At 34.1% G+C, this 13,697-nt stretch overlaps 1 protein-coding gene across 8 annotated transcripts in view; it reads left to right on the top strand.

The window, feature by feature from the left end:
- Positions 1-13,697, top strand: part of ADGRL2 (adhesion G protein-coupled receptor L2) — a 266,791-nt gene that overhangs the window by 115,864 nt on the left and 137,230 nt on the right. For all 8 annotated transcript variants that reach the window (XM_082354785.1, XM_082354786.1, XM_082354792.1 and 5 more), the window contains one exon: positions 5,345-5,516. In XM_082354785.1, the coding sequence (XP_082210911.1) occupies positions 5,444-5,516 (73 nt within the window). In that variant the 5' untranslated portion in view covers positions 5,345-5,443. The remainder of the gene's footprint in view (positions 1-5,344; positions 5,517-13,697) is intronic.

The following is a 13,697-nucleotide window of genomic DNA, read 5'->3' as shown; positions in this document are numbered from 1 at the left end:
TTCATTTGCAGCTTTATGTTCAGTCATAAAATGTCCCCTATGTTGGTTTGAAAATGACAGCCATTTGTTTTTATTATTTCAACTGGAAACAATTTTAATGAAGACAATGGCAGACTGCCCTGCATTGTGCCTCCAGAGTCCAGAGCTACAAGCCTCTTTTGCATGCTCAGCATGACTCCTAGATATCATAGCAGATCGCAGATATAATTTACTGGGAGCATTCCTGAACTCTTCTCCTTCCTACTCCTCTAAGTCCTCTCACAGGAGAATTTATACCTTCACAATGAAGAAGTTTCAATAAAGGGTAAGATCAAAAATGAATGTTAAGGGGACTTTAGTATAAATGGTGTAATTAAAGTACTCTATATTTGATACCAATATCTGCAGAAATGAAACAGAGAAAGAGGGTGGCGACTAGTGGTTGGCCACGTGGTTTTAAAATCGCTATTAGCATTTCCAACCCCAGCCCTATCTTTGTGAAGGGAAAGAAAATAAACTCCAACGCAAAAAGAACGTCAAATGTCTGGAGCTAAAAAAGGCTTTCTGATTCGTGATAACAAGGATTTACTTAGGCAACTTACTGAAAGAAAAATCCCAAGGGTGTTGATGTTTTCTCCTGTGTTAACAAGAAGGGGAAATTCTGCAATTTATTTTTTTATTTTCTAAACCTTTGCAGTGGGGGCAGAGTGGGGTTAGTACCATCCTGTTGCTGTTGTTATTGTTGTTTTGGTAAAACATAGAAAAGCAGCTTTCTTTCGTTAGTAAATTCTGTCCCATAGTGATTATAATTTTATAGCACAAATTAGATCAGAAAGACTGATTTTTTACAGCTGTCTTTAACTCTCATTTAAAATTGACATACACTTAGCGCATAGAATTTTAGGCTTACCCAAAGCGTGAATGTTTCATTTTACACAGCATTAGTGCATAATAACAAGGATGGGTAACTTTGGTAGGTTTCCTGCTTAAGATGGCTCTTTGCCTTTCCGGTTCTCATGCTTATGGTTGTTTGGGCATAATATCCGGTGTTCACAGTAGTTCAGTGTCCATGAGTAGAAATCAAAGATAAAGCTTTAGATATGAATCTTTAGTGGCTTTGCACTTAATAGAATATCAGCTCAGTTAACCATTTTTAGAAAAATTTAAATTATCTTTTTCTCTCATTAATTTGAAGCATGCTGTATATCCTACTTACTGATGCTTTTCAACAAATGGGTTTTATTTTTTTTCTATGTTTGCTAGACAGATATCATCATATATAAGGTTAAATGTGATTTCTTAGTAATGTAACATAAATACACAAATATTAAAACTGATTAGTAATGGTTTCTTAATTTTGCTGACAGTTTAAGGCATGGGATGTTTAATGCAGCTAATAAGTATAAGCAGGTTACTGTCTGAACGGCTACAGCTAACTGTACATTGTAAGTAGTGTATAAAACATTGAGGACTGTTGGGATATAAACAATGCTGAGGCATGTTCCTGGAAATCGTTGTTCAGCTTTGGAAGGTTTAGTAGTAATGATGCATTAATTGACTTTTTACATGACAGAGTAATAGGACACTTACTCTAAAAAAAATCTTGACAGAGGTTTGGTAGACAATGGCAGGTGGTTATAGAAACAAGGTTAGGATGAAATAGTTTGAATCTCCTTATTTGAAGGAGAAGAAAAGAAATAGTCATTTGTAGTTTGAGTAGAAATGTTCTGTTTCAGTTTTTATTAAGCAATGAACTGTTACTTAGCATTATGTGGGGTTTCATCTGTGCCTTTACCCTCCCAATTTTTCCCTGAAGTTCTTGGGAAGAGTTTTTCTAAAAATCTAAGGACAAACTGGTTTTTAATATGGGGAATCACTTAATCATTTCTGTTTGTTGAAAGAAAGTTTAATATCCCTTTTCTGGTTTTGTTCCTTGTTTTTGTTCTTGTTTTGCATTGTGAGACACTTTTACTGAGCTTCATTTTGCAGGTAGTTATATAGAGTCTGTTGGCTACATCTCTGCCAGTGAGTGTCTTGTGGCTCCAGTTTGACTTAGGAGCAATGTTTTCTTGGGATTAGTTTCACCATGTTTGATTATTTATTCATTCTATCCTTAGCTGATTATGGTCTGCTAAGTATTTCAGTTTTCATTAAATTTTTTAATGGAAGGTTGTTTTTAATTTGGATCACAGCAGTAAAATCTTCTGACTGTTTTCAAAATTGCATTTAAAGCTTGAACTTTAGAAAATAATTTTATTTGATGTGAAAGTGATTGGATGTAGATAGTAGAATGAGAAAAATAAATTTGATATTCTTTTACTCATTGCACAGACAGATGGATGGACTTAAGCTTTATTTGGGCGAAAGAAGCCATGACTTTATTACATTCCAGAATCTCTTTCTGTTTGTTAGAAACAATCATTTATACTAAGTCTCATAGTTGACTAGAGCGTATAGTTAAAATCAGTTCATAAAATATTCTATCCTGGCCAGAGACCACAAAAGAGGTCTGGGTTGTGTGGTTTCCTCCTCCTTTTCCCTTCACTAACAGAGGTTTTCCTATCTTGGCAGCTGTTTCTTACAAGGCAGTCGTCAGTCCCTGATGTCTTCCTTCTCTTTCTTCCCACAAACAAGGACTCTTTCAAATAGCGGATGACCAAAGACAGACCGATCTTGGATCGCTTTAAGAAAGTGGAAATGTGTTCAAGGGCTGTGCATGTGGGCACGCAGCCTGTATGCATTAGTTCATTGAAATGAAAGTACCCATTACAACCAAAACCTGGGTAGTCAGAATTCTTCGCTTAAATTGGGAGCATTCCAAAGGCTACTACAAGTAAAATTAATGCACCTCTTCCACACATTAAAATTATTCTAATTGCTTGAGCCAATCATTGACCAGTCGGTGGGATGTAAGAAATTGTTCACTGATTAGCCTTTTTGATATGACAGGCCATGAAATTATCTGACTTCTCTCTGTGCTTTATATAAAATAGCTTGCAGTTTTAAGGCAGGTACTTTGCACAGCAGTTGAAAATGGAAGGTTTACTTTCGGTTTTTTCTTTTGAATAGTCTTTGGGAGCTCAGAGTGAAAAATGAATAGAGAGCCAGCCAGTTTTTAAGGGTTGTGTGCCATGTGTCTCCTCTATCAGATTAATTTTTTTTTTAAGGGAGCTGCTTTTTTTTTTTTTTCCCTTTAAATTTTATTTATTTAGTTATTTATTTATTTATGGCTGTGTTGGGTCTTCCTTTCTGTGCGAGGGCTTTCTCCAGTTGCGGCGAGCGGGGGCCACTCTTCATCGCGGTGCGCGGGCCTCTCACTATCGCGGCCTCTCTTGTTGCGGAGCACAGGCTCCAGACGCGCAGGCTCAGTAGTTGTGGCTCACGGGCCCAGTTGCTCCGCGGCATGTGGGATCTTCCCAGACCAGGGCTCGAACCCGTGTCCCCTGCATTGGCAGGCAGACTCTCAACCACTGCGCCACCAGAGAAGCCCCATCAGATTAATTTTTGATGTATTATTCTTTTTATATTTATGGCATGCAGAGGAGGAAGCTTGCTTTTCCCTTTGTTTTTGTTTTATTTCTAAGAACATCTGAGGTGTTCTTAGAACTTGGTGATGCCAATTCTGATTCCCTCATTATGATACCTAATTGTCTTCACAGGTTTCAGAGAGAGCTAAAAAAACTGGGCTGATTATGGATCATGGAGGTGTATATGGAAGCAGTTTTATCTCAGAAACTATAGGCGTGATAAAATAAACTTCTTATGATAAAAGTATCTTGCTAGTTCCTTTTGTGGTTTTATGGGTCTTCATATTTAAACACTAGATAATGACTTCAGATTAATTTTTTACCTTCTTTCTGTGTGTTTGTTGGTGAAGCAAGATAGTGACTTTATAGCATAAGTGTTCCAAACCATTTAGCATCTGACCCCTTTTCCATTGAAGTTACATTGTAGGGAAGTGATAGCAGAATATAGTGACCGGCTAATAGAATCACATATGATGCATTAAGAATGTAGCAAATGCAGAGTAGCTCAGATAATGTGAAATAGAGAACTCAAAGTTATCTAGGGAAATTTGGTTTTCTATATTTTCTTTATGCTTTAGTGATAGCATCTAAATTATGTAAGAGTTCATTTGATTTGAGTTATAGACACAACCTCATGTAACTTTCAGTACTCCACTTTAAAAAAACTCTTTATTTGCACCAGGTTAAGGATAACATGGGAAAACTTTAAAGGAAGAATTTGTAATTTCTTTACCCTCAGAAGCTAGATCAGGAGGCTGTATATATTTTGGAACTGCCTTCATAGTATGTGTATTGTAAAGCTGGTATTTACTCTTTGATTCTGCATGCTACCCTAGAAAGCAGTAAAACACTTCAGTAGAACCCAGCAAATAACCTGGTTTCACGTGATCCTGGGAACTTAGAAATGCTGATTAAATCACTTCTGGAGTTTTTGTATCCTCTGCAGTTGAAGAACTGTGTCCTTAAGGGCTAGTCAGAATTAAACTTGGCTCTTGGTTTTTATATTCTTTGCTACCCCTCCCTTGGTTTTTTAAAAATAGTGATGCAACCCTGGAGATATAATCATCATGGTCTGCGGTTTTATTTGGGTCCAGTGGATGGACTAAACTGCTCAAGGATATGGGTTTGATCTTACTAAGTTTTGCTGTAAGAAAAACTGATATATGAATATCTAAAAGTTTAAAATGAAATAGTTAAGAGCAATCATTTTATTAAACTGCTCCCTTTATGAATAACTAGTAGTCAGATAAATAACAGTTTGCTATGTGGTGTTTGGAATGCCATTATGATATAAAGTACAACCATATATTAAAAATTGTACACCCTTGAATAGAAAAATAAACTGTTTCATTATATCTGTAATGTACTTTGCAAGGTAACAGGATAAAAGAGTAGATAATACTGCTGTTACCATCACTAGAAACAAAGAAAGTGTATGTATTTATGAAATTTTGTTGGAGGTATTGTGTACCAAAGTTAGTACTTTGATAAAATGACTAATACGTGGCATTGAAAGGCAGACATATTATTCTAGAATAACTTTTTAATCTTTTCAAAGAAAAATTTATCTTTGGGAATTATATAACTATTATGTGAGTTCATATGTTCTGATTACCTTTAATTTTGGGGGGTTTTGATTGTTTCCAGAATGCAAAGCTCAGATATCCAGTGTATAGGAGCAACTTCCTGCTGCATATAGAATCAAAATATATGCCATTTTTTTTATACTTAGGAGAAAGAGGGAGGCAAGGAGGGAAAGAGAGGAGTTATTATTATTTTTTCATCTTTTGTGACATTGCAGGACCATAGAGTAAATGATGGATTTGTTTGTTTTTCAGATATGAGGATCAATGATGCAGACTGCTGGGTTCGATGAAGCTGGACATTTATAACTAGATTCATTAAGGAATACAAAGAAATATTTAAAGGGATCAATAATGGTGTCTTCTGGTTGCAGAATGCGAAGCCTGTGGTTTATCATTATAATCAGCTTCTTACCGAATACAGAAGGTAAGGTAACAGTTTAAATTTTATTTTTTAAGTTCAGGAGAACTTAAACTATGCAATCTTCTTTTTATGTAGAAGTGGCTCGAATGAGTATTTTTTTATTATTTTAGAATTAAGTGTTAAAAAGATTTCCTGAATGTCATATTCTTTTTCTGGTTGTTGAATTATTTTCATTACACAGCTATATATTATAGAAAGTGATAGAAATCTGAATTTATATTTTACATACATTTGTAAATATAATCATTGTAAATAATCCTGAGAGAACTAAATGAAAGCTTTGCTTTGGTATATATGTTACATTTATTGACTGAATTTATGCCAGTAAAACTGAAAATATTTTGTGGCAACTCTTTCATTTCATCTTTAGTTTTGTGTGCTTCTTAAGTGTGGTCATTGTTCTAAAACTTCTAAGTAAAATTTTTTTATATTTTCTGGAAAAAGTTATTTTTTGTAGTGCTTCCTTTCTAATGTTATCTTTTTTGAAGACAGACCTGATTTTTAAAGAAGTAGAGACACTTTAGAGGGTTAATGAAATAATTGAAACCATAATTACTATATGGATTTTCTGGTATCTGTTATTTCTTTAGTCTTACATGTTATTTCCATGTGAAAATAACACCCTTCCAGGTGCTTTTTACAGAGCAGGTCAGAAGTTAATGTGGGGCTAAGATGTGTTAATTTTATAGCTAGTTGGTAGTGGCAGTCATTGTATTCAGCATGAAATTATATTAACCTTGTAAAATCTGTGAAAGAATGCAAAATCTCGGAGAAATGCATGTAAAATATAATGGATTTTTTGGTCACAATTAAATATTCTTGAAGAAAATGTCTTAGAATTTTTAAATTGGCTTTATATGTACTTTTAAATGATCCCATTTATACCTATTAATAAAATTGGAGATGGAAAAAAAAGGCATACTGTCAACTAATAGATAGAAGCTTATTATTCTGATGTCTTTGTAATAAGCTTCAAAATGTTAACATTTTTCGGAAAGAATTCTATTTGAATTGCTTGTTCCAAAATTATGTTTCATCACTTCTCCTTGCTGTCCCAGTCCCCTACTTTCAACATATTGACATAACTTAATAATATAATTCAGATAAATAACAAGTTGAGAAAAATTTTAACATAAGAACTTCTGTATTCAGAAAGTAAATAATGCTCACTTGGATTTGTCACACATGAAAGTTACAAATGGGTTAATATTTTATTTTCAGAAGATATTGCTGTTTGCATCAGAATTGAAAGATACATCAAATCTGACATTAAAATGTAATGTCTGAATGAATAGTACTGTAATGATAAACAACGAGCAGAAACTGAGTTAATAATATGAATCTCTGGCTTGGGTTGTTATGAAAATCTTGTGTATAGTCTATAATTTTGCATCTGTTTTTGTGGAGGAAAAAACTAACTGAATTCCTGCTGTCATGTTTGAATGTTTTTATACATTTAAAAAGATTCCAGGTGTAGATCAATGGCTCATTAGTCCACATAATAAAAAATTTTCCAATCAAGATAGAGACCACTTTGCTGGCACAGTAGCTTAACTCAGCAGGGGGCTAGCAAACCAGAGACTTTTTCATGAGATACTGCAGTTTTATTTCTAGTGTCACCTATCAGGTCAGGATGCATATCTGCTGTTAAGAGAAATTTCATTTTTGGCGCATCAGGCCAGGGGTTGTTGCTTTTGAAGCAGTTCCCTCCTACAGGTAAAAAGAACCTGGGACGAACCCACACTACTAACTGTGAGGGTACAGAGTTACTGTGCACTTCACTGTTAGAACATTGATCCAGCATCACGTGGTTTTGTCTTAGAAAAGTTTTACGTGACATGATAGTCCTTTATTGCCAGCAAGCAGATAATGCTTTGTGAACACCTATAGAGAAAACCAATCAAAGTTGGGTATGAGGGCACAGGAAAGAAGATATAAATTTAATTATTCAGCCATTAAGTTTCTTTGGGGCCCTTACATGATTGTTACCTTTTCAAATCTTATAGCTATTTAGAGCACTATATATAGAGCACTTCTTTTATCAGCTCCTGGATCTTTGCCGATAAGCTCAGATAAGGTTTTCTAGATGGTTTCCTCCCTCCTTCCTCATTTATTGAGTGACTAAATTGAGCCAGGTGCTTGGGGTTCAAAAATGCACAAGGCACAGGTCCTGCTCTTCAGGAGCTTGTGGTCTTGTGCAGGGGTCAAAACCTCAAATACCTACCTATTGGGCCAAGCAGACAAAGTAACTTGAGTGCAGCAGGCCAGTGGAGGTCTGCAGCAAGCAGGAAAGTGCTTGCTGGAGGAACCATGGTTGCCTTTCCAGTGTTTAGCCTGGTTTTGCCGGTCTTCTGACTTTTCAGTAGAAACCAGTCGTTAGATTTTTTAAGTAGTAGCAACTAATTAAGATTTTGTTTTTAAACAAAACAAGCCTGTGTATTGTATTCAGCCATGGACCGTGCCTTCCTTTTCAGAGCTTTCTTTTCCCCTGTTTACAGTAGTGTTTTACCTTAGTGTATAATTTTAAAGGCTTAACATAATTTTGGATTTGTTTTACATCTGTATATATGAGAGGTAAATTTCCATATATGCAAGGAGGAATTATGTATTTGTTCTAAGTCCAGGCAAACATTATAAATATGTCATGTTTTGTGTGCATGTTAAAGAGCAAATCACTAAGCATTTTTTTTTTTAAGTTTTACCATGGTAAAAGCTAATTATATAAAGTTTTTTTTTTTTAATTTTTTTAAATTTTATTTTATTTATTTATCTGTTCATGGCTGTGTTGGGTCTTCGTTTCTGTGCGAGGGCTCTCTCTAGTTGCGGCGAGCGGGGGCCACTGTTCATCGCAGTGCGCGGGCCTCTCTTGTTGCAGAGCACAGGCTCCAGACGCGCAGGCTCAGCAGTTGTGGCTCACGGGCCTAGTTGCTCCGCGGCATGTGGGATCTTCCCAGACCAGGGCTCGAACCCGTGTCCCCTGCATTGGCAGGCAGATTCTCAACCACTGCGCCACCAGGGAAGCCCTATATAAAGGTTTAATTGTTAGAATTAGCTTATCTTCTCCATTTCTATCAATTATTGTTTAAGAATAAAGTCTTACCTGTTAAAATTTACTGGTTTTTGCAAAGTAGGAACAATGTTTTATTTATTCTTAAAGTCTCTCCTGTGTTTTTTTGAAAATTATGTTTAGAATTTTCAAATAAAAAATGATTATAAAAGACCAAACTTTCACAATATTTTGTGTTTTTAGAATTTATTTTACTCTTAGAGGACTAACATCAAGCCCTTTAAAAATCAGTTTTGTTGAGAAACTGGGGTGCTTTGATTCTTTTGGCCAATTTTTACAAGCCAAGTAACCCACTGTGGAAACATGTATCAGTAAGTAGGAAAGTAAACTGAATTTTTATGTCCTAGAGAATTAAATTATGCTATATAATGGAGCCCTGGCCAGCATAAGTCAGATATATGAAGGCTTGCTCAAGTGACAAGTTACAAATAATAGCAGTTCTTCAGTGAAGTAGGTAATATGGATTTCAGGTTGAATTCTTTATGCAGTGAGTATGTAATTAGATTTCATTAGTCGAAATTTTAGTTAATTAACTCGAATTACATTGTTGCTTATCCTTATTTCAAAGAAAATATGCCAGGTGAAAATGCCACATATGCCAGATACAGCTTTACATATTTATTTATATACATCAAGAACATTTAAGAACATAGCTGTAGAAATAGTATCTTAGCAGTTTTTACTGTACTTTTAAATTCTGTAAGCACATTTTACAATGATTTTTGTGTTAATTATGTCTTAGTAAAAAATGATATTTGGCTGTAGGGTCTTTTTGCTAGTTGAGTGGCAGGAAAATAGTAGATCTAGGGATCACTTATGAATTTAAAAAACCTGTTTTGGCCTATAAATATTTTTTTCAGAATGGTCTATAATTTAGTGGAAGGAATAGTAACTTCGTTCTCCAAGGTTAAACTTAAGAAAGATTAGAATAATTCAGACCTATATTTATTTATTCTTTTTATCTTTCATTCTTTTATTGATGCATATATGTAATAAAATGTACAGAATTTATATTTACACACACACACACACACACACACACACATACACAGAATGTCGCCTTCACAAGGGCAGGGATCTTTTTTGTTGTTCATCAACATGCCAATGCCTAGAACAATGCCTGGCTTATGGTAACCACTTATTCTACATCCATCACTGAATAGCATAAATCTTTGAAGAGGGTCGTGGTCTTAATAGTTGGAAGAGGGGACAATAAACAGTTGTAATAACAGGGTGATAAGTGCCATGATGGTGATATTCCAGAAGCATTGGGTGTGTGTCAAGAAATGCTTCCAGCCTGAAGTGATGGTGATTCTTGAGCTGAATCTCAGTATGAGCTGCACAAGCTAGGTAAAGGCAGTGGTGAGCATGGTGGTGGAGAAAAAACCAGCGGAGAGAGAACAGCATGGATGTGAAATAAAGTATTGCAGTAGTTCTCAAACTTGAGCAGAAGAATCACCTGGAAGGTCTGGGGTGGGGCCCCAAGCATTTGCATTTCTGAAAAATTTCTGGCATGAGGCTGACATTGCTCCGCATCACACTTAAGAAGCGCTGTAATATGGTGTGTGGGTAGTTGAGGTGAGGTATATGGTTGCATGGCTGTGGCTATAAAGTAACTTTTGAAAAGTTTTTCCAGAAAAAATTATGATTTAATTCACTGTGATTCAGAAGTTGTAACCAGTTATCTATACCTTTTCATATGGTTCTTTATCCGTCTGATCAGCCTCCTTGGGCATAATTTTAGGCTTCAAAAAGGGATTTTCTTTTTTTTACTCTTTTTAGACATTGTACTAAGAAAGAAAAAAGTTGGAAAATTGACTCCACATTGGAGAAAACAGAACGTATTTTCTGTGAAGGGTAAATGTTGTTTTCAGCGCTCCTAAACCACCCTTGCTTCAGTTTGTCTCTTCTCACTGTTATAACCTTGTTCTTTTTCTTGTTGGGATTAACTACATGGCCATTGCCATCATAATGCTGAATTGACTTTACTGTAGGGACTTTACATTTCCCAGTCTAGCAAAATTGACTACTTTTGTTCATTTCAGATTATTTGATTAGTTGAAAGCTAGGAGGTAAATTTTCAGCAAGGTACATGGGGATTTGGCCGTATGACTCCTGTTAAACTTAATGGGGGTCACAACTCTCATTAAATTAATAGGAATTGTACGGCATATCTGTGTTTGCTGCAGGCAAATGTAACCTTATTTTTTAAATTTGCAAATTATGTAAATTAACATTGATTTAAAACAAAGCATTTTTTAAAATGATTTTATTTATATTTTTAGTGCAGATTAATGCAATATTATTCCTTAAGAAAGTACCTAACTATATTGCTCTTAGGACACTAAATATTCTTTATTGTGTTACATGAGTGCAATGTAGTTTGACTACAGCAGCGTTCTTCTGCATAGGTACTGATGTAATTCATTTTCAAAAATATAAATATTAATGCCACTTACATATTATATGACGTTGCTTCTGATCTTGTAAAAATGAAATGCCTTATAGTACTCCTACCAGGATTTAAGAGCAAGGTATATTAGTTCTGATTATGACTCAAAATTGAAAAAAAATAAGATTAAACTTATTGGATACCCTGGCATCTTTAAAAAAGTTAATTTGGAGTATACTTTTGTCATTTTAAATACCAATATTCAGTGTTAAATTATGCCATATTTAGTATATATGGAGATTAAGTTCTAGTGCTTGCTTGTTGATTTTTTTCTTCTCCCCACTTTTCCTCCCCACTTCCCACCCTATTTCATCCTCTTTTGCTTCTTTTTCCAGTGTTTAGAAAGGTTGACTTATCCATAATCTCTGTTGATTCACTAATAGGTCTATTGCTGGTAGAAAAGTGTTATAAATCAGTGTGTTAAACACAGACCTCAATAACACTGTATTGCTTGGCTGTTTAATTTTTGCAAACCTCCATATTCTGACAGAAAAGACTGCATCAAATATTTATTTAATAAATCTGTTATGAAGTAATTTGCTGAAAGTAAAGAGGTCATAAACTTGTCCATACAAAAGTAAATTTTTGAAATACTGATTTTACATTCATATTAGACATTTATCACCGTTACGGTTATATTTTGAAATAATCAATAGTGTATTAAAGGTGGCTTAATTAAAAGCACAGGAGACATGTAAAGCACCTTAATTTTTCTGAACGGTAATTGTGTTCATTACTCCTTACTAAGTAATTTCAGTCGTGATGAATCTCTTGCCTCATTTTTTGAATTAATGTACCTTTTCACTTTTTTATATACTAGGTCGTGGTATTAGAGAATAAGATAATACAAATGATTGAGCACATCTGAGTATTATGTAGAACTGGTAGTTCTCAAAGAACTATCTATCTGCCACATTACTAAGGGAGTGTCTTACTGAAACGTATGCTTGGTACCCTATGGTAGTCTTTATTTTCTTTTCACCTCCTGCAAGACAGAGAACGACATATGACAGCCGTGCAGTCTACATGTATTAGACATCAATGTGGATTAGTGAATATCTCATGACATCTTTCAACCCTATTCTTTTACTCCTTTTGTCAACTTGACAGAAGTGATTCCAGGAGAATATCTAGCCTCGGCCCTGGGATCTTTTGGCTAAAATGTAAGGCTGAGAAGGGAATTTCATATAATAGCTTCTGGAAGCAAAAACAACATTTATAATCCCTCCATATCATCATGGGACTCTCCTGAATTTGACTTTTATGTGTGCTATTATTCTTGCTTTGAGGGTTTATTTTTCCTAAAAGTTTTCCCCTCCTCCTGATTTTGAATGTAATACGTTCTTATGAGAAAAGATAAAAAATAAGAAAATTAAGATAAGCATTTAAAATTTTTCATAATTCTAGACCTTGATATAACCACCATACATTTCCTTCTTTTTCCCCAACACACATGATAAAAACAAAATTACAATGTATAAAACAAAATTAGGTTCTTCATTTCCATATACTTTTATATTCTGATTTTTTCCACTTTATTATCATAACTTGTATTACCCTGTCATTATATATTTAGATAATAGATTTTAACAACTGCATTGTAATTTATCATGTATATGTCAAAACTGATTTAATCCTCCCTCTCCACCTGTTGGCCATTTGAACCTAATTTCTTTCAAGTATAAGTAAAATAAATATCTATATAAATCTTTTTCATCATATTTGGTTGTTTCCTGGGACTGGAATTCTAGAACTCTGATTATTATATCAGGCATGTATACATCTTCCAAACTGGCTTTTTGGAAGGGTTATACCAATGTTCTCTTTGACTACTGCGTGAAAGTATCAATCTATATGCTTTACCAGCACTGATTTTAAATTTTTAAAAGAATTGACACTTAGATATGTGAAAAAAGATATCTGATTATAAATTAAATTTGTAATTTGGGGGATAATTGTGAGGACAAAAACATTTTGTATGGATTTACTTATTGGCCATTTGTAATTTTGATGTGAATTTTTTTGTTCACTACCTTTGCCAGTTTTTCTGTTTATGTTGTTACAGCTTTTCTTATTTTTTAAACCCTTTGATGATATCCTTTTGTGATTTTTATTATGAAAAATGTATTTGTTTGCCTTTTAATTCATACTGATTTTTTAATGAAAATTTCAAACAGAAGAGAGAATTTTATAAAATAATACTAGTCACAGATTTAACAATTATCAATATTTTACTTGATTTGCTTTATTTACCCCCTTTTCCTCTTTCCTTACTTTTTGATGTTTAGCTCTTTTCTTTTGTGAGATCTTCCATTATTTTTATCCTTAAAAATCTTGAGATTAGTTAAATATTTATTCACTTGCATTTCCCTGTAGTTCTTATGTGTTTTCATTTAAAATTTTAATCCATTAGGAATTAACTTTGTTATAATGTGAGAGCCAAGGGAGTAAACTAATATTAATCATTTGGAATGAATCAGATTTTAACTAACACAGTAGATAAAGTTAGGACATACCTAAATTAAAAATGGGTAATAGAAAACAGTTAAAAAAAAAAAGAAAGAGAAGGAAATGAATATAATTTATGTTTACACAGAATGAACTGTGCATGAAAATGTTACTGTTCTTTTGATTCCAATAATAATGCTACTGAAATGATTTCGTT

This window comes from Balaenoptera borealis (genome assembly GCF_965194805.1).
Source record: "Balaenoptera borealis genome assembly, chromosome: 1".
Lineage (NCBI taxonomy): Eukaryota > Metazoa > Chordata > Mammalia > Artiodactyla > Balaenopteridae > Balaenoptera > Balaenoptera borealis.
Note: the sequence above shows the minus strand (reverse complement) of the source record. Positions and strands in the feature narration are given on the sequence as shown.